Source organism: Garra rufa, chromosome 3, assembly GCF_049309525.1.
Source record: "Garra rufa chromosome 3, GarRuf1.0, whole genome shotgun sequence".
Lineage (NCBI taxonomy): Eukaryota > Metazoa > Chordata > Actinopteri > Cypriniformes > Cyprinidae > Garra > Garra rufa.
In genome coordinates, this window is record NC_133363.1 from 63,089,827 (window position 1) to 63,108,613 (window position 18,787).

Genomic DNA, 18,787 nt, shown 5'->3' on the forward strand with positions numbered 1-18,787 from the left:
ATCTGTAAATCATTCGCCATCGTCCACGCAGTCATCTCTCCTTACTCTGTATATGTGGTAAGTGATATTGTATGTTCTGCAATGTAACAGGCTAGCGCTAGCAAGAAGCTAACTGTGTCTCTTCAGTGGCTCGTCTTATTTTATTACAATGCATTGTTTGTTTTCCTTGCCTTTCTGAGTACAGACACCAAACCATCCCTTCACTTAACATCTCCTGCACAAGCTGGAACATAACATTTATTCCCGTGATCTGCCATTTTCACTATTGTCCTCGCTTTGTTTTTTCACAATAGGCTATCTGGAGATCGTCTGATGATTGGGCGATGCAAATGTTGTAGGCATAACTATTAACAATCCCGACTATTGCGCAATAGTCTGTTATGTTGGAATTTACCTATTTTTCAGTGGTGTTTTGCAAAAACTAGATTTATATAAGAAGTGATGTTTTATTAACAAATTTCGGGAGGAGCTCGCGCAGATAATTACCACGGCCAATTCACCATCAGCAATCACACTCCCTATCCAATCACTCTCCCTATCCAATCACTACAGTCCCTTTAAATAACCAAGCAGTCCTACCTTCACTTATCTCTGATTTCAGCATCCCTCCCACCCCCCCCCCTTTTTTAATTTTTTTTTTCTCTTCACCTCCAGCTAGGGGGAGCGCTATTGGGTTCGGGCCAAATGCCGAGCTCGGACCCCTCTCCCTGGGCAGGGGGAGTGCCCCGGGCTCGGGAATGACTACCGAGCTCGGAGCCCTCTCCCGGACAGCACGCCAAAAACGCTTAACTTTTACGCTGTTTATTATATGTAAGAGCGAACTCGTGAAGGAGGTAACGATGGTGTTTGAGACTCACGGTATGTCATGTCTATGTACAGAACTGTTATTATTCAACTATGCCAAGGTAAATACAGATTTCCATTCTATGGCACCTTTAAGGTATTCCCTTTTTATTGTCTAAGATGAGCAGGTATGGGCAGCACACAGGCAGCTATGTATGTGTTCGGGCCTGGTGTCAGGCTCATGTTCTCCCAAAGTTGTGTTGCAGGATCATAGCGATGCACTGTTTTAATATCACTGTAGTCCTCCTGGCAGTAGCCTCCAATGATGTAGACCTTCCCCTCTAAGACCGCTGATGCTGACCCAACATGAGGTATTGGGAAGGGCATAATGGCACTCCAGGAGTTGGCCACAGGGTTATAGACCTCACAGGCTAATTGATCTACCAGATGGCCATCAGCATCACAGGAAATCCCTCCCGCTACATATAGACGATCACCTAGGGTTTCCATGCAGTGCAGGGCTCTGTCATGTGTCATCATGGCCAGATTAGTGGATCCTTGTTCTGAGTGGTAAAGGGTCATGGACGACAGGCATTGGTACTGGGCATTAAAACCTCCTGATAGGAAGATTGTACCATTCCATACACTGGCAGCATGACAGCATAGAGCTTGGTCTAATGGGTGAACAAAGCTGAAGTAAGAGAGAATGAAAAAGAAAAGTTTTGAATGTTTTAAATGATTCTCAACAGGTATTAAGTACAGTTTGACTTGAACAATACATTTGCTATATGTTCTATGATGTCAAATGTACATCACACAATGAACAAAGTGATTTAGCCAAGTAGGACATTACTCAGAATCAATATTGCTTTTGCTGGAACAAAATTCCTCTGTGTCTTGACTAGTGTAACCCCTCACACCCGGGTCCTACCGCACCCGCTCCGAGCGGGTCTCGAACCCCGGTGTCCGGCACGGGAGGCGGACACACTAACAAGGAGGCTAAAGGCTGCAACCTCTAGCGTCAGTCGCTAGTGCGTCTCTTGAGATCGGGGAGTGAGGTTTACCTGCACAGCACCTACTGGCTGGCCTCCGTTACACTAGGGTAGATTGATGCCAATGCCAAGGTTATTAGAAATAGTTATACAGTCTGTTCAGAGGGTCGTAATGTTATTACTCTGACACAATGTATCATGAAAAGCCATGAAATTTAGACAAGGCACGCAACCCATTTAACAGACTCTACATCTATCCATCACCACATGGTTTTCTTTGAACTAAAATATGGTGCCTAATCTGACTAAGGTCCAAAGACAAATTAAAGTTTTGGGTAAGATTTTGATTTAGGGTTTAGGTCTTAAAAAACATGCAGGAGGTAGTTTCAGGCCTGTGATTACTTTTTTAGAAACTCTGTTCCAGGAAGAACAGCTAATACTGAGCAAGAGTCATGCATGCTTAGAATCTGCCTGAAATTATAAATGCATTTCTTTTGTACTAACCTCCAAGAATTTGTGGTGGGGCAGTAAACCTCAACACTCTCCATATTGACCTCATTGTCCCTCTCTCCACCAATAGCATATATTTTACCATTCAGGACCACTAGAGTGAAGCTGCCTCTTCTCTCATTCATATCAGCCAACCTTTGCCAAGAATTTTGGATGGGATCATACCTAGTTCAAAGATTGAACAGGAGGTTCAAAGTATGAAAGGGCAACCCTGGACAAGGTCAGATAGATAAGTCCTCATGTGACGTCCTACCTGTAGGTGCAATGCATGGTATCAGCCATGCCGTAATAATGCCGTCCACCAACTACGTAAAGCTTGCCCCGCATTACCCCAACTCCATGACTGAATCTTGGTTTCTTAGGTAAGGTTCCCAACATTCTCCACTCTATTTTCTTTACTAATCCAACATGGTTCTGCAAGGAATTGCTAAACCACATTTCCCTACAGGGCCTACGTTTGTCAAAATCATCTGTGATCCTCTCACCCCCAACAAGGACTAGAGTGTCTTTAGGCATGTAGGCCCTGAAATTTGACTGAACATCTGAAGAACTGGAACAGAACTCCTCAAGGAGAGAATCATATAGTTTTTTGGCACCAATTCTCGGCCAAGATGATATGGACTTTACTTCTTTGAACTCCTTGAAGGTCATTAAGGGAAACTGAATGGATCCCATCAGCTCCCTGGCAAATTTCACTCGTGCTCTGGGAAAGGCTTCGATCCAAGACATGACTGCTTTAAACACGGGCAATTCTGAGGGAACACAGAGAGAATCACTCCAAAGGTACTTCTTCAGTTTCTCTACAGAAAGATCTTGGAACTTTGGAGTCATAGACACATCTTGAAAGTGCCTCATGACAAAATCATTGGCCAGCACAAGCAAGTCCGACATCCCATAGGCCTCCGCGAAAGATGCCACGTCCAGGCAGCTGTAAGTATCTATTTCTTGTTGCATGAAGTTAAGGCATAGTGAGAAGGCAGTCTGAAACTGTAATTGAAGAGATGTACAGGTGAGATCAAACACACAGCCCCATCCGAGAGTAAGAGCGCCACTGTAGGTGTAGTGCAGGAGTGTTTCAAACTTGGCAGACTCAACTAACAGCAGAGATACCAGTTCCTGTCGGCTCTCCTTCATACCGCTGGTAAACATGCCTCTGAAATAGTCGCTGCTGGCTGCCAGGAGTGCCCGGTGAGCTTCATAAAGGTGGGACATTACAAGCAGTTTCACAAATGCAGAGGGCATCAAATTAATACTTATGTATAAATGTAAATGATATTGACACAGCATTAAGATTCATGAATAGGAAACTTAAACTCTTACCATGAAACAGTCTTCCTTCTGCTTCAAGCTCCACATCACATCCCAATCTCTGTGTCCACATCTGTCTGATATGCTGCAGACTAACTTTCATATGTTCCTCAGCAGAAATCTCTTTTCTGTCCACTTTCTTTCCTTTTGCCTCATCCTCGTCTCTCTCTTCCACCTCTTTGCAGAGTTCCAGAATTCTCGGAGCTTCCAGACTGACCGCTGCAGACCAAATCCATTCTATATTGTCGTTGTTCAGATTTCTGACGTTCCCTGTATAGGCAAACTCCACCACTGCTGCCAAGCCTGATCTATGAACCTTAGGACCCAAACACAAGCCGATAAACTGTTCATGTTTGGGCTTCTCTCTGATTTTCGTCTGAATAAAGTAACTGACTGCAGCCAAGACAAAAGAATGAACCTGGAATTGGCATCCGTCCTCTGTGAAGAGGGTCAAGTCAGTGAGGACCGAATGCAACATCATGTTCTCCAGAGCTTGGAAGACCACACCAGGGTAAGCTGGATCAGAGTACAGCTTTTTGGGATACATGTCGCAATCCTCATCTTCAGAATCTTCAAAAATGCTACTTCCATCATAATCATCATCATCATCATCATCATCTTCCTCCTCCTCATCTAACTCTTGCTTTATCAGTCCCTGTTCAGAGCTGGAGTCATTCATGTGCTGTTCTTCATCTCTAATTGTTAGACCTCCAAATGTTAAGTCTGTTTCAGAACCACCAATGTCATTGGTACTGATTGAGGCAGTAGCAAAGTTTTCATTGCAATCTTTATCAGCGCTAATATCATTTTGTGCACACACAGCAACTAAACTGTCTCCATTTGCAGAAGTACCAGGTAAACTCCTAATATATTCTTGATTGCCATTGATGTCGACATAATGTTGTATGTTATATCCACTCTTGTGATCATTCATTTTATCATTATTTGTAAGTGAAGCAACTAATCCTTCACTGTTTGCAGATGTTGCAGTTAAACTAACATTAAATTCCTTACCATCAGTTTCATTAGCATTCTCGTCGTAACTGGTTTTCTCAATATTTTTTGCAGCCACCAAACAGTCACTGTTTGCAAGTGCAACAGGTAAACTGTAACTATTTTCTTCATTAGTATTTTTGTCATCATGTTTGTCAGCATCATGTACATCACCAGCCATTTCCTTATTTGTGCATGCAGCAAGTAAACCATCACTGCTTGCAGATGCAGGAGAAAAACCAACACAACATCCATCATTCTCATCAGTCGTCTCACTTTCCTGTGCATTTACTTGCAGCTCCTTTGGATCCTCTACTTCTGTCCGCTCATTTTCCTCCACAGGATTCTCCTCACTGTCCTCTTCTTCACTCACATCCATCCATCTATCGTCGCTGCTCATGTTTCCATCCCCTCTTGATCTCCATGAACTTCTCCACTCTCGCTGAAGACAGTGCTGATCTGTTGCCATTGTGTTTTCAGGATTCTGTCAAGAGCAAAGCTTCAAAACACTTTACCTCTGTTCAAAAACCAAGACAAGCTCAATCAAACCTGTTTCCTAACTTGTGTTGAATCTCTCTGTTGATGTGAGATCTTGTACTGTGGTCTGGCATGCAAAATAGATTAGTGTCTCCTGATGACACACAAAATATTACGCTATTTTTACCTCAAGCATTAAATAAGATCACATCTCAAGCCATCTAGAAAAGACTGGATGCTTATAGTCCATAAATATAGATATGTATGAGTGTCAAGTGCTGCTTAACTGTATTTACTTGAAGGATATGCTTTGTCTGACACTGTTTTCCAAACCTTGTGCAATCAATTTCTCAGCAATAGGACTGACCCTTCCTACTTTCTTGTATGTTTTTGGTCTAACTGAGTATAATGTTTCCAATGTATTTTTTTTTTCTCAAACAAACAAACAAACAAAAAAAAAATGTCTGCCATCCCTTTTCAGATGGTGTCTCTAATTCTTAAGCTCCTGTTTTACTCTGTTTAAATACACAAAAAAGACACTTTGTCTTGACTTTGAGAGCATCATGGCAGAGAATGTCTCCCAAACCAATAATCCACCTAATCAGACCTATTAAATGCTATTTTTGCTTTATTGCATTGAAATTCATAGCGCATAGTCAAACACAAAAATCTTCAAAGAAATGACCTTTTGCCTTTCCACAACCTCAAGACTCCGCTGGGATCATTTTAAAAGTTCAACTACTTTGCGTTCCTTGACTGCATCTCTGGCTCAGTTTGGGGCTATAAGAAACTTTGGAGCCAGTGCTGGGAGCATGTGATGTCTTGAGGCATTAGATTCTGTCCTTGTCAGTAGAATCATGTTTCTCCTCCACAGCCTGGGAATGTTATCTGGGTCAAGGAGCACAGGGCAGATGGAAACTAGACGTTTACAGTCTTTAATTCTTTTTACAATTAAAATTGCATATAGCAGTTCTGCTTGTTATTGTTTGTAAAGACCCATAAGGCAAAAACTGACATATTGAGATCTTATAAGAAATTCTAATGTTCTTGCAAACTTTTTAACAACAAAAAAGATGCATACTCTTATAATAAAGCCTGACTACATTCTTTTAATATACACGCATGCAGATATAGCCCGTCTCTCATGTATACATTAGGCTCCTCCATGTCTTTTGTCTGTTCTCGATTGGGAAGCATGAATGTGCGAGACAGCAGATGGAAACTTGAGGTGCTTTAAGAGCTACGAACAGAGGAGCAAATGTCACTGGCAGCCTTGGACTGAAAACCTGCTGGAAATGCCAAGAGGCCACAGAGAGACTGACAGAGACAATATGGTCATGCTAAGACTCTATTAGTGCCTGTCTGCCTTCTTTATTAACACATTAACAGAACAATTATCTGGATATTGAAGACAATTAAACATGCCTGAATGTCTGTGGATTCGCCTAAATTTTTTTTTCTTTGATTAATTCATTTTTTACTATTATGTTTGCGAACAGTTACTGACAATGACATTCAAATGGGCCTCTTTGATCTGTTTTGCTCATTACAATGCTGCTATTGGCCCAGAGAGCTGTCAGTCACGCATCCCCGGACACGCCCCTTCTGTTTTGTTAGGACCAGTGGCACTTGAGTGATTCATTTCTCTCGCTCTCATTGCAAGGATGAGTGCTCATGTTGTTATGACGAACAAACCTCTTCCAAAGCCACAGCAACACCTACAGACCATGAGTGGACTTTGTGCTGAAAACTCAGCAAACAAATGTAGAATATATACTCCACTATGAGCTTCATTATACGTCCATATTTGACCTTGTTTGTATGTTAGGAGGCACTAAAAGCGTGTTAAAATTCGAGAGCAAAAATTGCAGCTTACAAAAATTGCAAAGTACAATTCCTTGTTTCAGGTTTTATGCTAGAATATGTCATGTTGAATGTGAAATTATTAAATAATTGTGTTTTAAACCCATTTAAGCCCACCGGCAACTAGTTGCTGCAGTTTATAGTTGTCATTTTCGTTTTGTAAGTATTTTTCTAGATGTTATCCATGTTTTACATCTCAATGACATGCAAGCAAACAATTAAATAAAGGATTTCAAGACCAAAAAAAGGCATTGACTTCCTTCCTGTCAAATGATGCTGTCAGCTTGCTACCCCTACTTACAGAAAGCATGTCGAGGGAAAACCCTCCCAAAGAAAGTTTTTTGTTTTGTTTCTAACAAGTATTTTTTGTTGACACATATATATTTACATAATCATAATGGTCTCTAGAGTCATCCAAACAAAACAAATCTTACAAGAGATCTATAGTTTTTTGTATACTAGCCAAAAGTTCAAGTGGCAACTATAGTTGCTGGTGGGCGAATGACTTGTAAGTATATATAACATATATAATGGAAAAATGGGGTATACTGTTGCTAGCATCATTCTACTCATGTGACCTTCTTGTTACAAACATGTTGGCATCATGCTAGCAACATGCTAATCATGCTAACCTAATGCTAACAACGTTAGTATTTTGCCAGCATTATGCTAATAACATTAACAGCTTATTTAAAACTTGTTAACATCATGCTAGCAACATGCTAATCATGCTAATTTTGTTTTAACATGTTGTAAGCATAATGCTAACACAATCAACATGTTGTTATAGCGTGTTGTTAACATGATGATAACATGATTAGGGTTACTATTAGTGCCTAGTTTTGTCGCGACAAGCTTCAGAAAATGTACATATATATATATATATATATATATATATATATATATATATATTTATTTATTTTTATTTATTTATTTTCATTGAACATTTTGACACACAATGGAAACTTAATGGCTGCACTTTGTTCTGCACTATGTTACACCACTTTAAGACCAATGGATGTGTTCTCTCTTGTGCTTTCATATTCAAGAGATTATAAGATAGAAGCAGCTTTTGGGGGGTTGCATTGAATGTTCTTTGAATGAACTTTAATACATAATAAATTTGATCTTTTTTGCGGAATAAAAACAGCTAAAAGCAGCCTAAGATGGTTGGCTGGTCTTAGCTGGTCATTCAGTCTGGTTTTAGCTGGGTTTGGGACACTTTCTTAGCTGGTCAGGCTGGGAGACCAGCTGGAACTACCAGCTAAAACCACACTGGGAGTCCATCCTAAACCAGTTTAGGCTAGTTTTAGCTGGTAATCCAGCCTAGTCTTAGCTGGACAGCAGGCTGGTTTTAGATGGGTTTGGACCACTTCCTTAGCTGGTTTGGCTGGGAGACCAGCTGGAACTACCAACCAAAACCAGTCTGACCAGCCTAGCCAACCTGGAAGTCCATTTTAAACCAGCTAAGACCAGCCAACCCTTAGGCTGGTTTTAGTTGTTTTTTCAGTGGGGGTGTTGAAAGCAGTTATTTTGAGTTAGATGCCAAATGTTCTCCTTCTATTCAAATTTGACATTGAATTTGTTTATGAATAAAGATTGATATTTTCTGCTGAACAAAAACAGCTAAAAGCAGCCTAAGATGGTTGGCTGGTTTTAGCTGGTCATCCAGTCTGGTTTTAGCTGGACAACAGGCTGGTTTTAGATGGGTTTGGGCCACTTCCTTAGCTGGTTTGGCTGGGAGACCATCTGGAACTACCAGCTAAAACCAGCCTGACCAGCCTAGCCAACCTGGAAGTCTATCTTAAACCAGCTAAGACCAGCCAACCATCATAGGCTGGTTTTAGCTGATAATCCACCTTGGTCTTAGCCAGTTGTAGCTGGTCAGCAGGCTGGTTTTAGAGAGGTTTTGGCCACTTTCTTAGCTGGTTTAGGCTGGGGGACTAGTTAAAACCAACTACTTCCATCTTAAACCAGCTAAGACCAGCCAACCAGTTTAGGCTGGTTTTAGCTGGTAATCTATCCTGGTCTTAGCTGGTCAGCAGGCTGGTTTTTGCCCACTTCCTTAGCTGGTCAGACTGGAAGACCAGCTGGAACTACCAGCTAAAACCAGCCTAGCCAGGCTGGGAGTCCATCTTAAACCAGCTAAGACCAGCCAACCATCTTAGGCTAGTTACAGCTTCTTCTTTTTTTTTCAGCAGGTTGTTGAAAGCAGTTATTTTGAGTTAGCAAATGTTCTCCTCCTATTCAAATTTGACATTTAAGGGGTGCATACCACATATTTGCCCACTGACAACTATAGTTGCTGCATATTGAAATACAATTTTCAAGAAAACAAAAAAAACCTTGGAAAAATAAATGCAGTTCACATAGGACACAACTATATGCATGAAACCATTCAGAAAAATTTGGGCACAAATGGGTTAAGAGAAAATGAGACTCTTAGACTTGTTGTCAAACTATATTTTTATTTCTTTTAAAATCTAGACAACTCATTTTACAGACTCCTTTCACAATACCATTTTCACAGGGAAAAATACATGAAAATAAGCATTAAGAAAATATGAATAAAAGTGAAATCTAAAAGCTGGAATGAGAAACTGATGCAAAATGTTAGTTGATTGTTGTTGAGATAAAAAAAAAAAAAAACACTCAGAAACATGCAGCTGATAAATTGGGAAAATTATGAGCACTCACTCTCAGATAATAAACTAATGATGATTATGGGAAACGTTTGTCTGAACTCATCTGACCTGACTCACGCTTGTGCTTCTGTCAGTGAATATTGTGTCTGGAGATGGTTCAAATTAGTCACTGACTCTGAAATACTGCAGTCGACTTTACAGCGAGCCAGTGTGAGACAAACAACAGCCCTTTACACAGAGGAACAAATCCATGAGCGACACAATGAAGAAATGAAAGACGAGATGAAAGCAAGAAGAATGAGCTTATTTACACCAAAAAGAGTTTGTAAAAAGATTGACGCTTGCATAGATTCAGCCCACATGTGGCGGTTGGGCCTTTGGCCCCGATGTGCTTCTCTCCCACACACACACACACACACACACACACACACACACACACACACACACAGTGCGAAGAATTAGATAACAGCTCTATTTCTGATGACACTGAGAGACGGTACAGTGGCTCAACAGACATGAGGAGTGATTCACTTCATGGAGATGCAGATCTGAGCTGCTTTTACTGATGTTCAGACTCACATGAAAGCAACTCTCCTCATAAATGTTCCTTGTCTTATTGTGCACGATTTTCATAATCTTTCAGTAAAATGTCTTTGTCCCTGAAACGACTTTCTTTTTCTCTTGACGTCAAGGCTGCCAAATAGCTATTCAGCTGCTTTTGTAGGTGACACAGCCTTTCTGAAATCTTTGTGAGGTCAATTTAATGCTGGGTAATGTACTAAAGGTTATGGTAATGATAGCAGATGAGGGCGATCTTGACCTTCATCCTCCATTTTTCAGGTCAAAAAAACCTCCTCAAACTCACTTAACGCCCACTTTGCACCATTGCATCAAAATCTGATTTATAAAATCAAGTCCTGACTTGAAGAAATAAAACAGATTGTGAATGCATTTTGTGTTGACTTTAAATACAGACACATTTATATTGAAATCTGATTATTCATATGACTAAGATCTTTCGAATGGCACATGCAGGGGTGTTAAAGTCTTTATTGTACTTTGTTGATATACCTAAGTATTAATTTGAGAATACATTCTTTGCTCTAGTGATTTTGAAACTGCAACTTTTACTCTAAGGAACAGAACCAAGTACATGTTTCGCAAGTCATTATTACTTAAATATTTCCTATGATATAAAAATATAGGGTTATATAGTGTTTTTATCTTTCTAAGCTGCCGAGCCAATCTAATTGATCTCTGGTGCTTTTTGTTGTTTTATTTACAGCCAATGAAATCCATTTCAATGTGAAATGTAATTGGCCACAGTTGCAGTCATTTGTCCTTGTAAAGTGACGCCGTAGTTAAAAAAGTATAACTTCTATGCTTAAACATGATTAAATGTGGAAACGACTTTTGGACACAGTATTCCCTCACTTAAGTGCAGTGTCGCTCTTATTTTACAACCCTGATCACATTGTGCATCCAAATGTGCTTTTTGTCAAATAAACCGGGTGTCTTTGGTGTCCAACAACTACAGGAGCCCATTCCCACCACATAAGACAATGTCATAAAAATGACAGAAACTATGACTTGTTATCTCATAATGATTTTGTCATATTTTGACATTTTTATCTCATAATTATGACTTACTGCCATAATTTGACATTATCTCATTAATATGATGTCACAGTTTAAACTTTTGATCTCATAAATGTCACTGTTATAATATTATAATTTGACATTTTTATCTTAATTTTGTATGTCATAATAATTGTCATAAATTAGACATTATTTTATAATTATGACTTACTGCCATCATTTGACATTGTCTCATAATTATGACTTAGTATGTCAAAAATGTGTTACTTGTATCTCATAATTATTACTTACTGCCATAATTTGACATCATTTCATAATTATAACTTAGTATGTCAATTATTTAAAATTTGGCATTTGCATCTCATAATTATGACTTAGTATATCAATGATTTGTCATAATTTGACATTTTTATCTCATAATTATGACTTAGTGTTTCATTATGATTTTTGTCATATTTTGACATTACCTCATAAGTATGACTTAGTATCTCATAATGATTTTGTCTTAATTTGAATTTATCTCATAATCATGACTTAGTATGTAAAAAATGTGTTACTTGTATCTCATAATTATAGCTTACTGCCATAATTTGACATTATTTCATAATTATGACTTAGTATGTCAATAATTTGTCATAATTTGACATTTTTATCTCATAATTATGACTAAGTGTGTCAATAATTTGTCATAATTTTACATTTTTATCTCATAATTATGACTTACTGCTAGTATTTGGCATTATCTCATAATTATGACTAAGCATGTCATTGTTTTTTGTCATAATTTGACATTTGTATCTCATAATCATGATTTACTGCCATAATTAGACATAATCTCATAATTATGACTTAGTATGACGTATTTATTGTCATAATTTGACATTTTTATCTCATAATTATGACTTACTGCTATTATTTGGCATTATCTCATAATTATGGCTTACTGCTATTATTTGGCATTATCTCATCATTATGGCTTACTGCTATTATTTGGCATTATCTCATAATTATGACTTAGCATGTCATTGTTTTTTGTCATAATTTGACATTCGTATCTCCTAATCATGACTTACTGCCATAATTTGGCATTATCTCATAATTATGTGTTAGTATGTCATAATGATATTTGTCATAATTTGACATATCATAATTATGTCTTCATGAGTGTATCTTGTACGTTTTATCTCATAATAATTTACCAAAGCATTTTCCTCATGTGGCAGAAACTGGTTTCAATAGATAACACTGTATTAAAGGTTCTAATATACTGTACATGTAGACACAACTAAAATCAAATGAATTGATACATATAGTGAAGAGCGTTATACAGTAATATTTTAAGGCAACGTCAAGTTTCTGTGAGCGGTAGGAGGAATGACATGAGAACAATGATAATAGATACAGATAGAGGGATGATGAGCAAATAACAGGATACAGGGAGGGACAGAGGGATGGGAAACACTGTCAGGGGCCATTTTCCTCTATCAGGTTTGTCATCCGTGGCGGTTTGAGTCTCTCGCGCTGCACAACGGCAGATTACCAGCGGCCGCACCTGAGAAATGCTTTCCTGTGAGACAGAAGCAATGAAATGATAACTCTGCTTTAATAATTAAATAAACTATATATTTTACTTAGGTTCTAAGTAAAATTCAATCTAAAAACAAATAAAAATAACTTAATATTTTTAGTCTCAGCGAGAAACTATTAGATTATTGCATTTATTGTACTTCTCCCATGATCAGTTTAAATATTTTTACAAATTAGTTTCAAACATTAATTAAGATGCATATGTTAACGATTTTGTTTACCACCGTCGTCGAACGTCGCTCACCTCCAGTATAGTCCTGTTATGTGTGCGATGAGGACTGAGCCGTAGACTCCAGCGGTGCGTCCTGTGGCTCCTCCCACCATCGTCTTCGCTCTCCGTTGTGTCCTGCCGCGTGATTCGCTGACGCTTTCTCTTCCGGGAGCTGATTCGCTGGAGGGAACCCACAATCTGGAGCCTGAACGAATCACAAAGCAGAAATCAAGCAAAAATGTAGTGCATGTTTGCGTGTGACGGTCAGGGTTGCCAGGTTTTCATAACAAAACTCACCCAATTGCTACTCAAATTTAGTCCAAAACTAGCCCGATTGTGTTTCGAGAGGAGTCCCCCGTTAAAAATCATGTTCGGCCGACTAAAATACACATTTTTTGGTGGGGTTCCCCTGGTAAAATTCACATTCCAGGAGATAATTATTGCATTTTTTGGGTTGCGTCAACCTGCAGACATGTAAAACAACCCACGGCAACAGTGTTAAAGGGGTCATCAGATGCCTATTTTCCACAAGTTGATATGATTTTTCAGGGTCTATAACATACTTTGGTTAAAATTTCTCAATGGTAGTGTAAAAAACACTTTTACCTTGTCAATATCAGCCCTTTTAGAGCGAGCTATTCTGTTGCATGTTCCTTTAAATGCTAATGAGCTCTGCTCGCCCCGCACCGCCCCTCTCTGTCGTGGGATGATGAGCCGTAATGTTTACTTTAGCCACACTTAGCCACATTTAGCTGTGAAACTTGCTAACTAGCACATTATTAAGAAAGGCCATTTGCAAAGATGCATACAAACCCTTATACTTGCTTCTGTAGATCGGGATCGGCACTTTCCTTTCAAAAACGAAAGTAACGTTAATCCTTTGTGTCTTCAGCGGCTCAGATGTCAGTAGTAAATGACGACTGCTATGTTCATTATTACATCCAACACAGAACAGCTCAGTCGCTCAGTTGGAGACATTCTTGTCTCCCCCCCCCCCCACCTGAGTCACACTGTTTCAGCTCATAGAGGGCGGGTCTAAGGTAAGGCGCTCATGTCAATCAACTATTGTAGGAGGGGCCTCTGTCTGTGTGTCATCACACCAACAATAAGCTGAGAATGACCTGATTTTATAAATGGCATATTAAAAAAGTACCACTGGGTGGATTTTTATCATTGTAGGGTGGTTGTGTACCCAAACTGCCAACACACATTAATGTTCAAACAACATGTAAAAGTGAGTTTTGCATCCGATGACCCCTTTTAAACAGTGTTAAAACAGCGGACTTGGCAACCCTGGTGTTGGTCACACACCTGCTGTCCGTGTCCTCAATGTCCGCATCTGCATCGCTGTCTCCCTGAAGATGAGACTGGACACACTCCTCCTGAAACATGAGTCATACATCTAAACACACACAGACACTCGTGTGCTTATACATTCAGAGACGTGCAGACACTGCGCCCACCTCTGTGCCATAACCCTCTGAGTATCTGGTGATCATGGGTCTGTTCTTACCGCACTGGACACACTTGACACTGGAGTCCTGATGAGAGACATTGAGAGACAATAAAAGAGATTGCCAAACAGCAGGACCTTTCATTTAAAAGGATAGTTCATCCCAAAATTTAAATTCTGTCATTAATTACTCACCCTCACGTTTTTCCAAACCCGTAAGACCTTCGTTCGTCTTCAGAACACAAATTAAGATACTTTTGATAAAAAAAGAGAGCTTTCTGACCTTCCATAGACAGCAAGAGTCCTCCCACATTCAAGGCCCAGAAAGGTACACTCCTAAAGATAAAGATGCTTTAAAAGGTTCTTCGCAGCAATGCCATAGAAGTACCATTTTTGGTTGCACAAATAGCCATTCAGTCAAAGGTTCTTTAAAGAACCATTACTTCCTTACCTTTTTATAATCTAAAGAACCTTCTTTCTCTGAAAAAATCATTTTGTAACACAGAAAGGTTCTTCAGATGTTAAAGGTTCTTTATGGAACCATTTAGACAAAAAGTGTTCTTCTATGGCATCGTGAAGCACCTTTATTTTTAGGGGTGTAGCGCCATTTTGGAGAGTATCAAGACTCTGATGCTTTGTTTACATTTAGAGAAAAGTTTGCACATGTGTTGTGATACTCTCTAAAATGGTGCTAGGCTAACACAGAGGTGAAGAATTGTTGAATAAAGTTTATTTTTGTTTTGTTTTGTTTTTGTTTTTGTATTTTCGTAGCTTCATTCAATTATGGTTGAACCACTGATGTCTCATGGATTATTTTGTTGATGTTTTTGGTACCTATTTGGACCTTGAACGTGGGCCCAATGGGTTAGAGAGCTCTTGGATTTAATCAAAAATGTCTTTTCGAAGGTGTGTTTCGAAGATGAACGAAGGTCTTACAGGTCTGGAACAACATTGACATAATTTTCATTTTTGGGTGAACTAACCTTTTAATCTATTTTGATCTCCTTTAATTTCTTTGTAGTGCTTGCTAAGACAAACACAAAATAGATGGTAAAACTGTATAATAGGTGGAAAAAAATCCCATTAATTTACATTTAAGGACTAACTGGAGACAGATATAATGACAAAAATGTTGAATATTTATAATTTATTATTTAAATAATATAGTTCAAAAGTTTGGGCTTAGTTCTACTTTTTTTTGGTTTTTGAAAGAACTTACACTCACCAAAGGTGCATTTATTTGATCATAAATACAATAAAACAGTAAAATTGTGAAATATTATTACAATTTAACTGAATTGTTTTCTGTGTGAAAATATTGTAAAATGTAATTAATTATGGTGATGTTACGCTGAATTTTCAGCATCATTACTAAGTAATCGTTTCAGTCTCGCATGATCCTTCAGAAATCATTCTAATATGCTGATTTGCTGCTCATTTCTGATTATTTTCATTGCTGAAAACAGTTGTGATGCTTTATTTTTTTGTAGAAAATGTGACATTTATTTTTTAGGATTCTCAGATGAATATAAAGTTCAAAAGAACTGCGCTTATTTAAAACAGAATTATTTTGTAATATTATACATTTCTTTACTGTCACTTTTGATCAATATAATGTAGCGATGCAAAACAATTATTCCTGATTGATTGATTTAAAATAATTTATGTAAAAAAAAAATATTGTATGTATTTGTATGTAAACACATATAATTTCTATTATATATACACTACCGTTCAAAAGTTTGGGGTCAGTACATTTTTATTGTTTCTTTCTTTTTTTTCTTTTTTTTTTTTAAGAAATTAATACTTTTATTCACCAAGGATGTATTAAGTTAATAATTAAAAGTTTATTAAAAGTTAATAATAAGTAATTTACATTGTTATAAAATATGTATATTTTGAATAAAGACTGTACTTTTTAAACTTGCTATTCATGAAAGAATCCTGAAAAAAAATTAATCATTCTAATAATAAACAGCATATTAGAATGATTTCTGAAGGATCATGTGACACTTAAGACTGGAGTCACAGCTGATAAAAATTCAGCTTTTCATCACAGGAATAAATTCTATTTTAAAGTATGTTAAAATAAAAAAATTATATATTTTATATTGTAAAAACCTTTTGCAATATTACTGTTTTTTCTATATTTTTAATCAAATAAATGCAGCCTTGATGAGCAGAAGAGACTTCTTTAAAGACTATTACAAGTCTATTAAAAGTCTTACTGACCCCAAACTTTTGAACGGTAGTGTAAATATAAATTTTTGACATATAAATTTTACGTGTGTGTGTGTGTGTGTGTGTGTGTGTGTGTGTGTGTGTGTTTATATATGCATATACACAGTACACACACATAGAGTATGTAAACATATACTTTGAATCAATTAATCGCAACCCTAATTTAATGCATCATTGATGGATAAAAACATTAATTTCTTAAAAAACATATGTTACTGACCCCAAATTTTGAATACTGTTATAAATATATACACAAGCACTTACCTCCTGTGGGTGCTGATCACAGAAGGTGGTAAAGGGGGTATTTTCACACAAACACACCCCAGCCGTCTGCCCACAAGCCCCCATGTCCTACAGAAAGACAAATCGAACATGTGCAGTTCCAATAATGGCACTCAAAGCTTTCCAATAATGACGTCCATACCTCACAGTCATTGTCTGAGTTGTCCGAGAAGAGGCCGTTTGAGTCTGAGTCTTTTCTTCTAATCACCTCCATCTCTCCCTGACTCACTCACACTTCCACCTACACGAGGTGAGGGATAAATAAAGAAACGCTGCACCAACAGAACCACTTCCACTCAAACTTACATATGCAGTGCCAGTGTGCTCTACAGCAGGGGGAGAATCTTGCTGAAAGCAAATAACAATAATAAAATTAGCTTTAAATGAATATATGATTGCAAAAGTAACTTTAAATAAATTCTGCTTCAAATGCAAATCCAACTGTGAAGCACCGCACTGGCACTGGCACTGACAGAGATGTGCGTGACAAGTGTTTTGAAGTGGTTGCACCATCAGTGCATCTGTCTGAAACCGAAACCTTGGTTTAGAAATGCGTGTATATAAAAATATATTCATACTTTGCGCAATCTACTGTTCTATTTCTTGTCTAAGCATCTTTAGCGTATGATTTCAGCCCAATCCCACGCGCATCTGCCCCGCGCGCTCATTACGTAATAAAGACGCACGTTTTATTTTATTCGTTCGAAGCGCGCAGATATTTCTCCATGTTGTCTTTCGCGAATACTTTAAATGATATTTCGCAACACCTCCGCTTCCTAGCAGAAACACACGGGTCCTGTCAATCATTTGAAGTCATCATAAACACGCGAAACAAACAACAAACTATGGTTTTGGTTGGGATAAGCACGCGAAAATCGCTCAGATTGTTCGTTATCACCGCAACAAAATCTCCACCGACTGCGAACTTCTTAAAGCTGACAGTCCTCCTGACTTACCTTGTCTGAAAGATGATACATCGTCTCAGTCTTTTGCTTCCAGAAATATCATTTGGTTGTTCGTTGATTTTGCGCGTTTGCTAACAAATCAGGACGGGTCCTTCCCGGTGCGCGTGAACACAGTAGCGCTCGGTGTCCCGAAAATGTTTGACATTGTAGTTTCGGTGTCAGTCGCTCGTCGAATAATAACGGTGCAGTCCGCGGGGGCGCGCCTGCCATAAATAACATTCCGGAGCAGGGTAAAGGAGCGTGCGCGCTCCCGTGGTGGGGGTTGGAGATGACGCATGGAGTTTCGAAGGACCAATCAAATGTTTTCATGAGGATGACAGCTCTGTCAGTGGAAATACAAGGTTCAGAGCAGTAACTTAAATTACAAATAAGCTGAAATTATAAATAAAATATTTGTGACCCTTGACCACAAAACCAGTCATATGGGTCAATTTTTTTTTTTTTTAATTGAGATGTATACATAACTTGAATGCTAATAAATAAGCTTTCCATCGATGTATGGTTTGGTAGGATTTGGCCGAGATTCAACTATTTCAAAATCTGAAATCTCAGGGTGCAAAATATTCTAAATATTGAGGAAATCGACTTTAAGGTTGTCTAAATGAAGTTATTAGCAATGCATATCCTATTACTAATCAAAAATTAAGTTTTGATATGTTTACGGTAGGCAATTTACAAAATATATTCATGAAATATGTTCTTTACTTAATATCCTAATGATTTGTTGACATAAAAAAAAAATCGATAATGATAATGTATTTTTGGCTATTGCTACAAATATACTTGTGCAACTTAAGACTGGTTTTGTTGTCCAGGATCACATATATGCATACAAAACACACACACACATACACACACACATATATATATATATATAT

At 38.2% G+C, this 18,787-nt stretch overlaps 2 protein-coding genes across 4 annotated transcripts; both read right to left on the reverse strand.

The window, feature by feature from the left end:
- Positions 1–951: 951 nt before the first annotated feature.
- On the reverse strand, positions 952–5,055 carry LOC141332512 (kelch-like protein 33). Its single transcript, XM_073837644.1, has 5 exons — positions 4,718–5,055; positions 3,606–4,132; positions 2,539–3,478; positions 2,280–2,450; positions 952–1,474 (listed from the first exon to the last, which is right to left on the reverse strand). Exons 1-5 carry the CDS (start codon positions 5,053–5,055, stop codon positions 952–954), a joined length of 2,499 nt encoding a protein of 832 aa, XP_073693745.1.
- Positions 5,056–9,374: 4,319 nt separating this feature from the next.
- On the reverse strand, positions 9,375–18,096 carry LOC141332304 (uncharacterized). Of its 3 annotated transcripts, none has more exons than XR_012355296.1 (8): positions 17,901–18,096; positions 17,087–17,185; positions 16,927–17,013; positions 14,432–14,509; positions 14,280–14,350; positions 13,002–13,173; positions 11,638–12,737; positions 9,375–11,240 (listed from the first exon to the last, which is right to left on the reverse strand). XR_012355296.1 is itself a non-coding variant. In XM_073837437.1 (7 exons), exons 2-7 carry the CDS (start codon positions 17,156–17,158, stop codon positions 12,519–12,521), a joined length of 699 nt encoding a protein of 232 aa, XP_073693538.1. In that variant the 5' UTR covers positions 17,159–17,185; positions 17,901–18,096; the 3' UTR covers positions 9,375–12,518. The 3 variants fall into 3 exon arrangements, 1 of the variants encoding a protein (XP_073693538.1); XR_012355295.1 differs by having other exon boundaries at positions 9,375–11,267; positions 11,378–12,737; XM_073837437.1 differs by having other exon boundaries at positions 9,375–12,737.
- Positions 18,097–18,787: the final 691 nt, after the last annotated feature.

Bases quoted from the DNA above. Each gene is read 5' to 3' on its own strand.
- LOC141332304 (XM_073837437.1), bottom strand. From the start codon at position 17,158: ATGGAGGTGATTAGAAGAAAAGACTCAGACTCAAACGGCCTCTTCTCG. The intron at 17,014-17,086 runs GTATGGACGTCA...GTCTTTCTGTAG, and splicing joins ACTCAGACAATGACTGTGAG to GACATGGGGGCTTGTGGGCA. The intron at 14,351-14,431 runs GTGGGCGCAGTG...CTCATGTTTCAG, and splicing joins CAGAGGGTTATGGCACAGAG to GAGGAGTGTGTCCAGTCTCA.
- LOC141332512 (XM_073837644.1), bottom strand. From the start codon at position 5,055: ATGGCAACAGATCAGCACTGTCTTCAGCGAGAGTGGAGAAGTTCATGG. The intron at 3,479-3,605 runs GTAAGAGTTTAA...ACCTTTATGAAG, and splicing joins AGAAGGAAGACTGTTTCATG to CTCACCGGGCACTCCTGGCA. The intron at 1,475-2,279 runs GTTAGTACAAAA...CTCTTACTTCAG, and splicing joins CCCACCACAAATTCTTGGAG to CTTTGTTCACCCATTAGACC.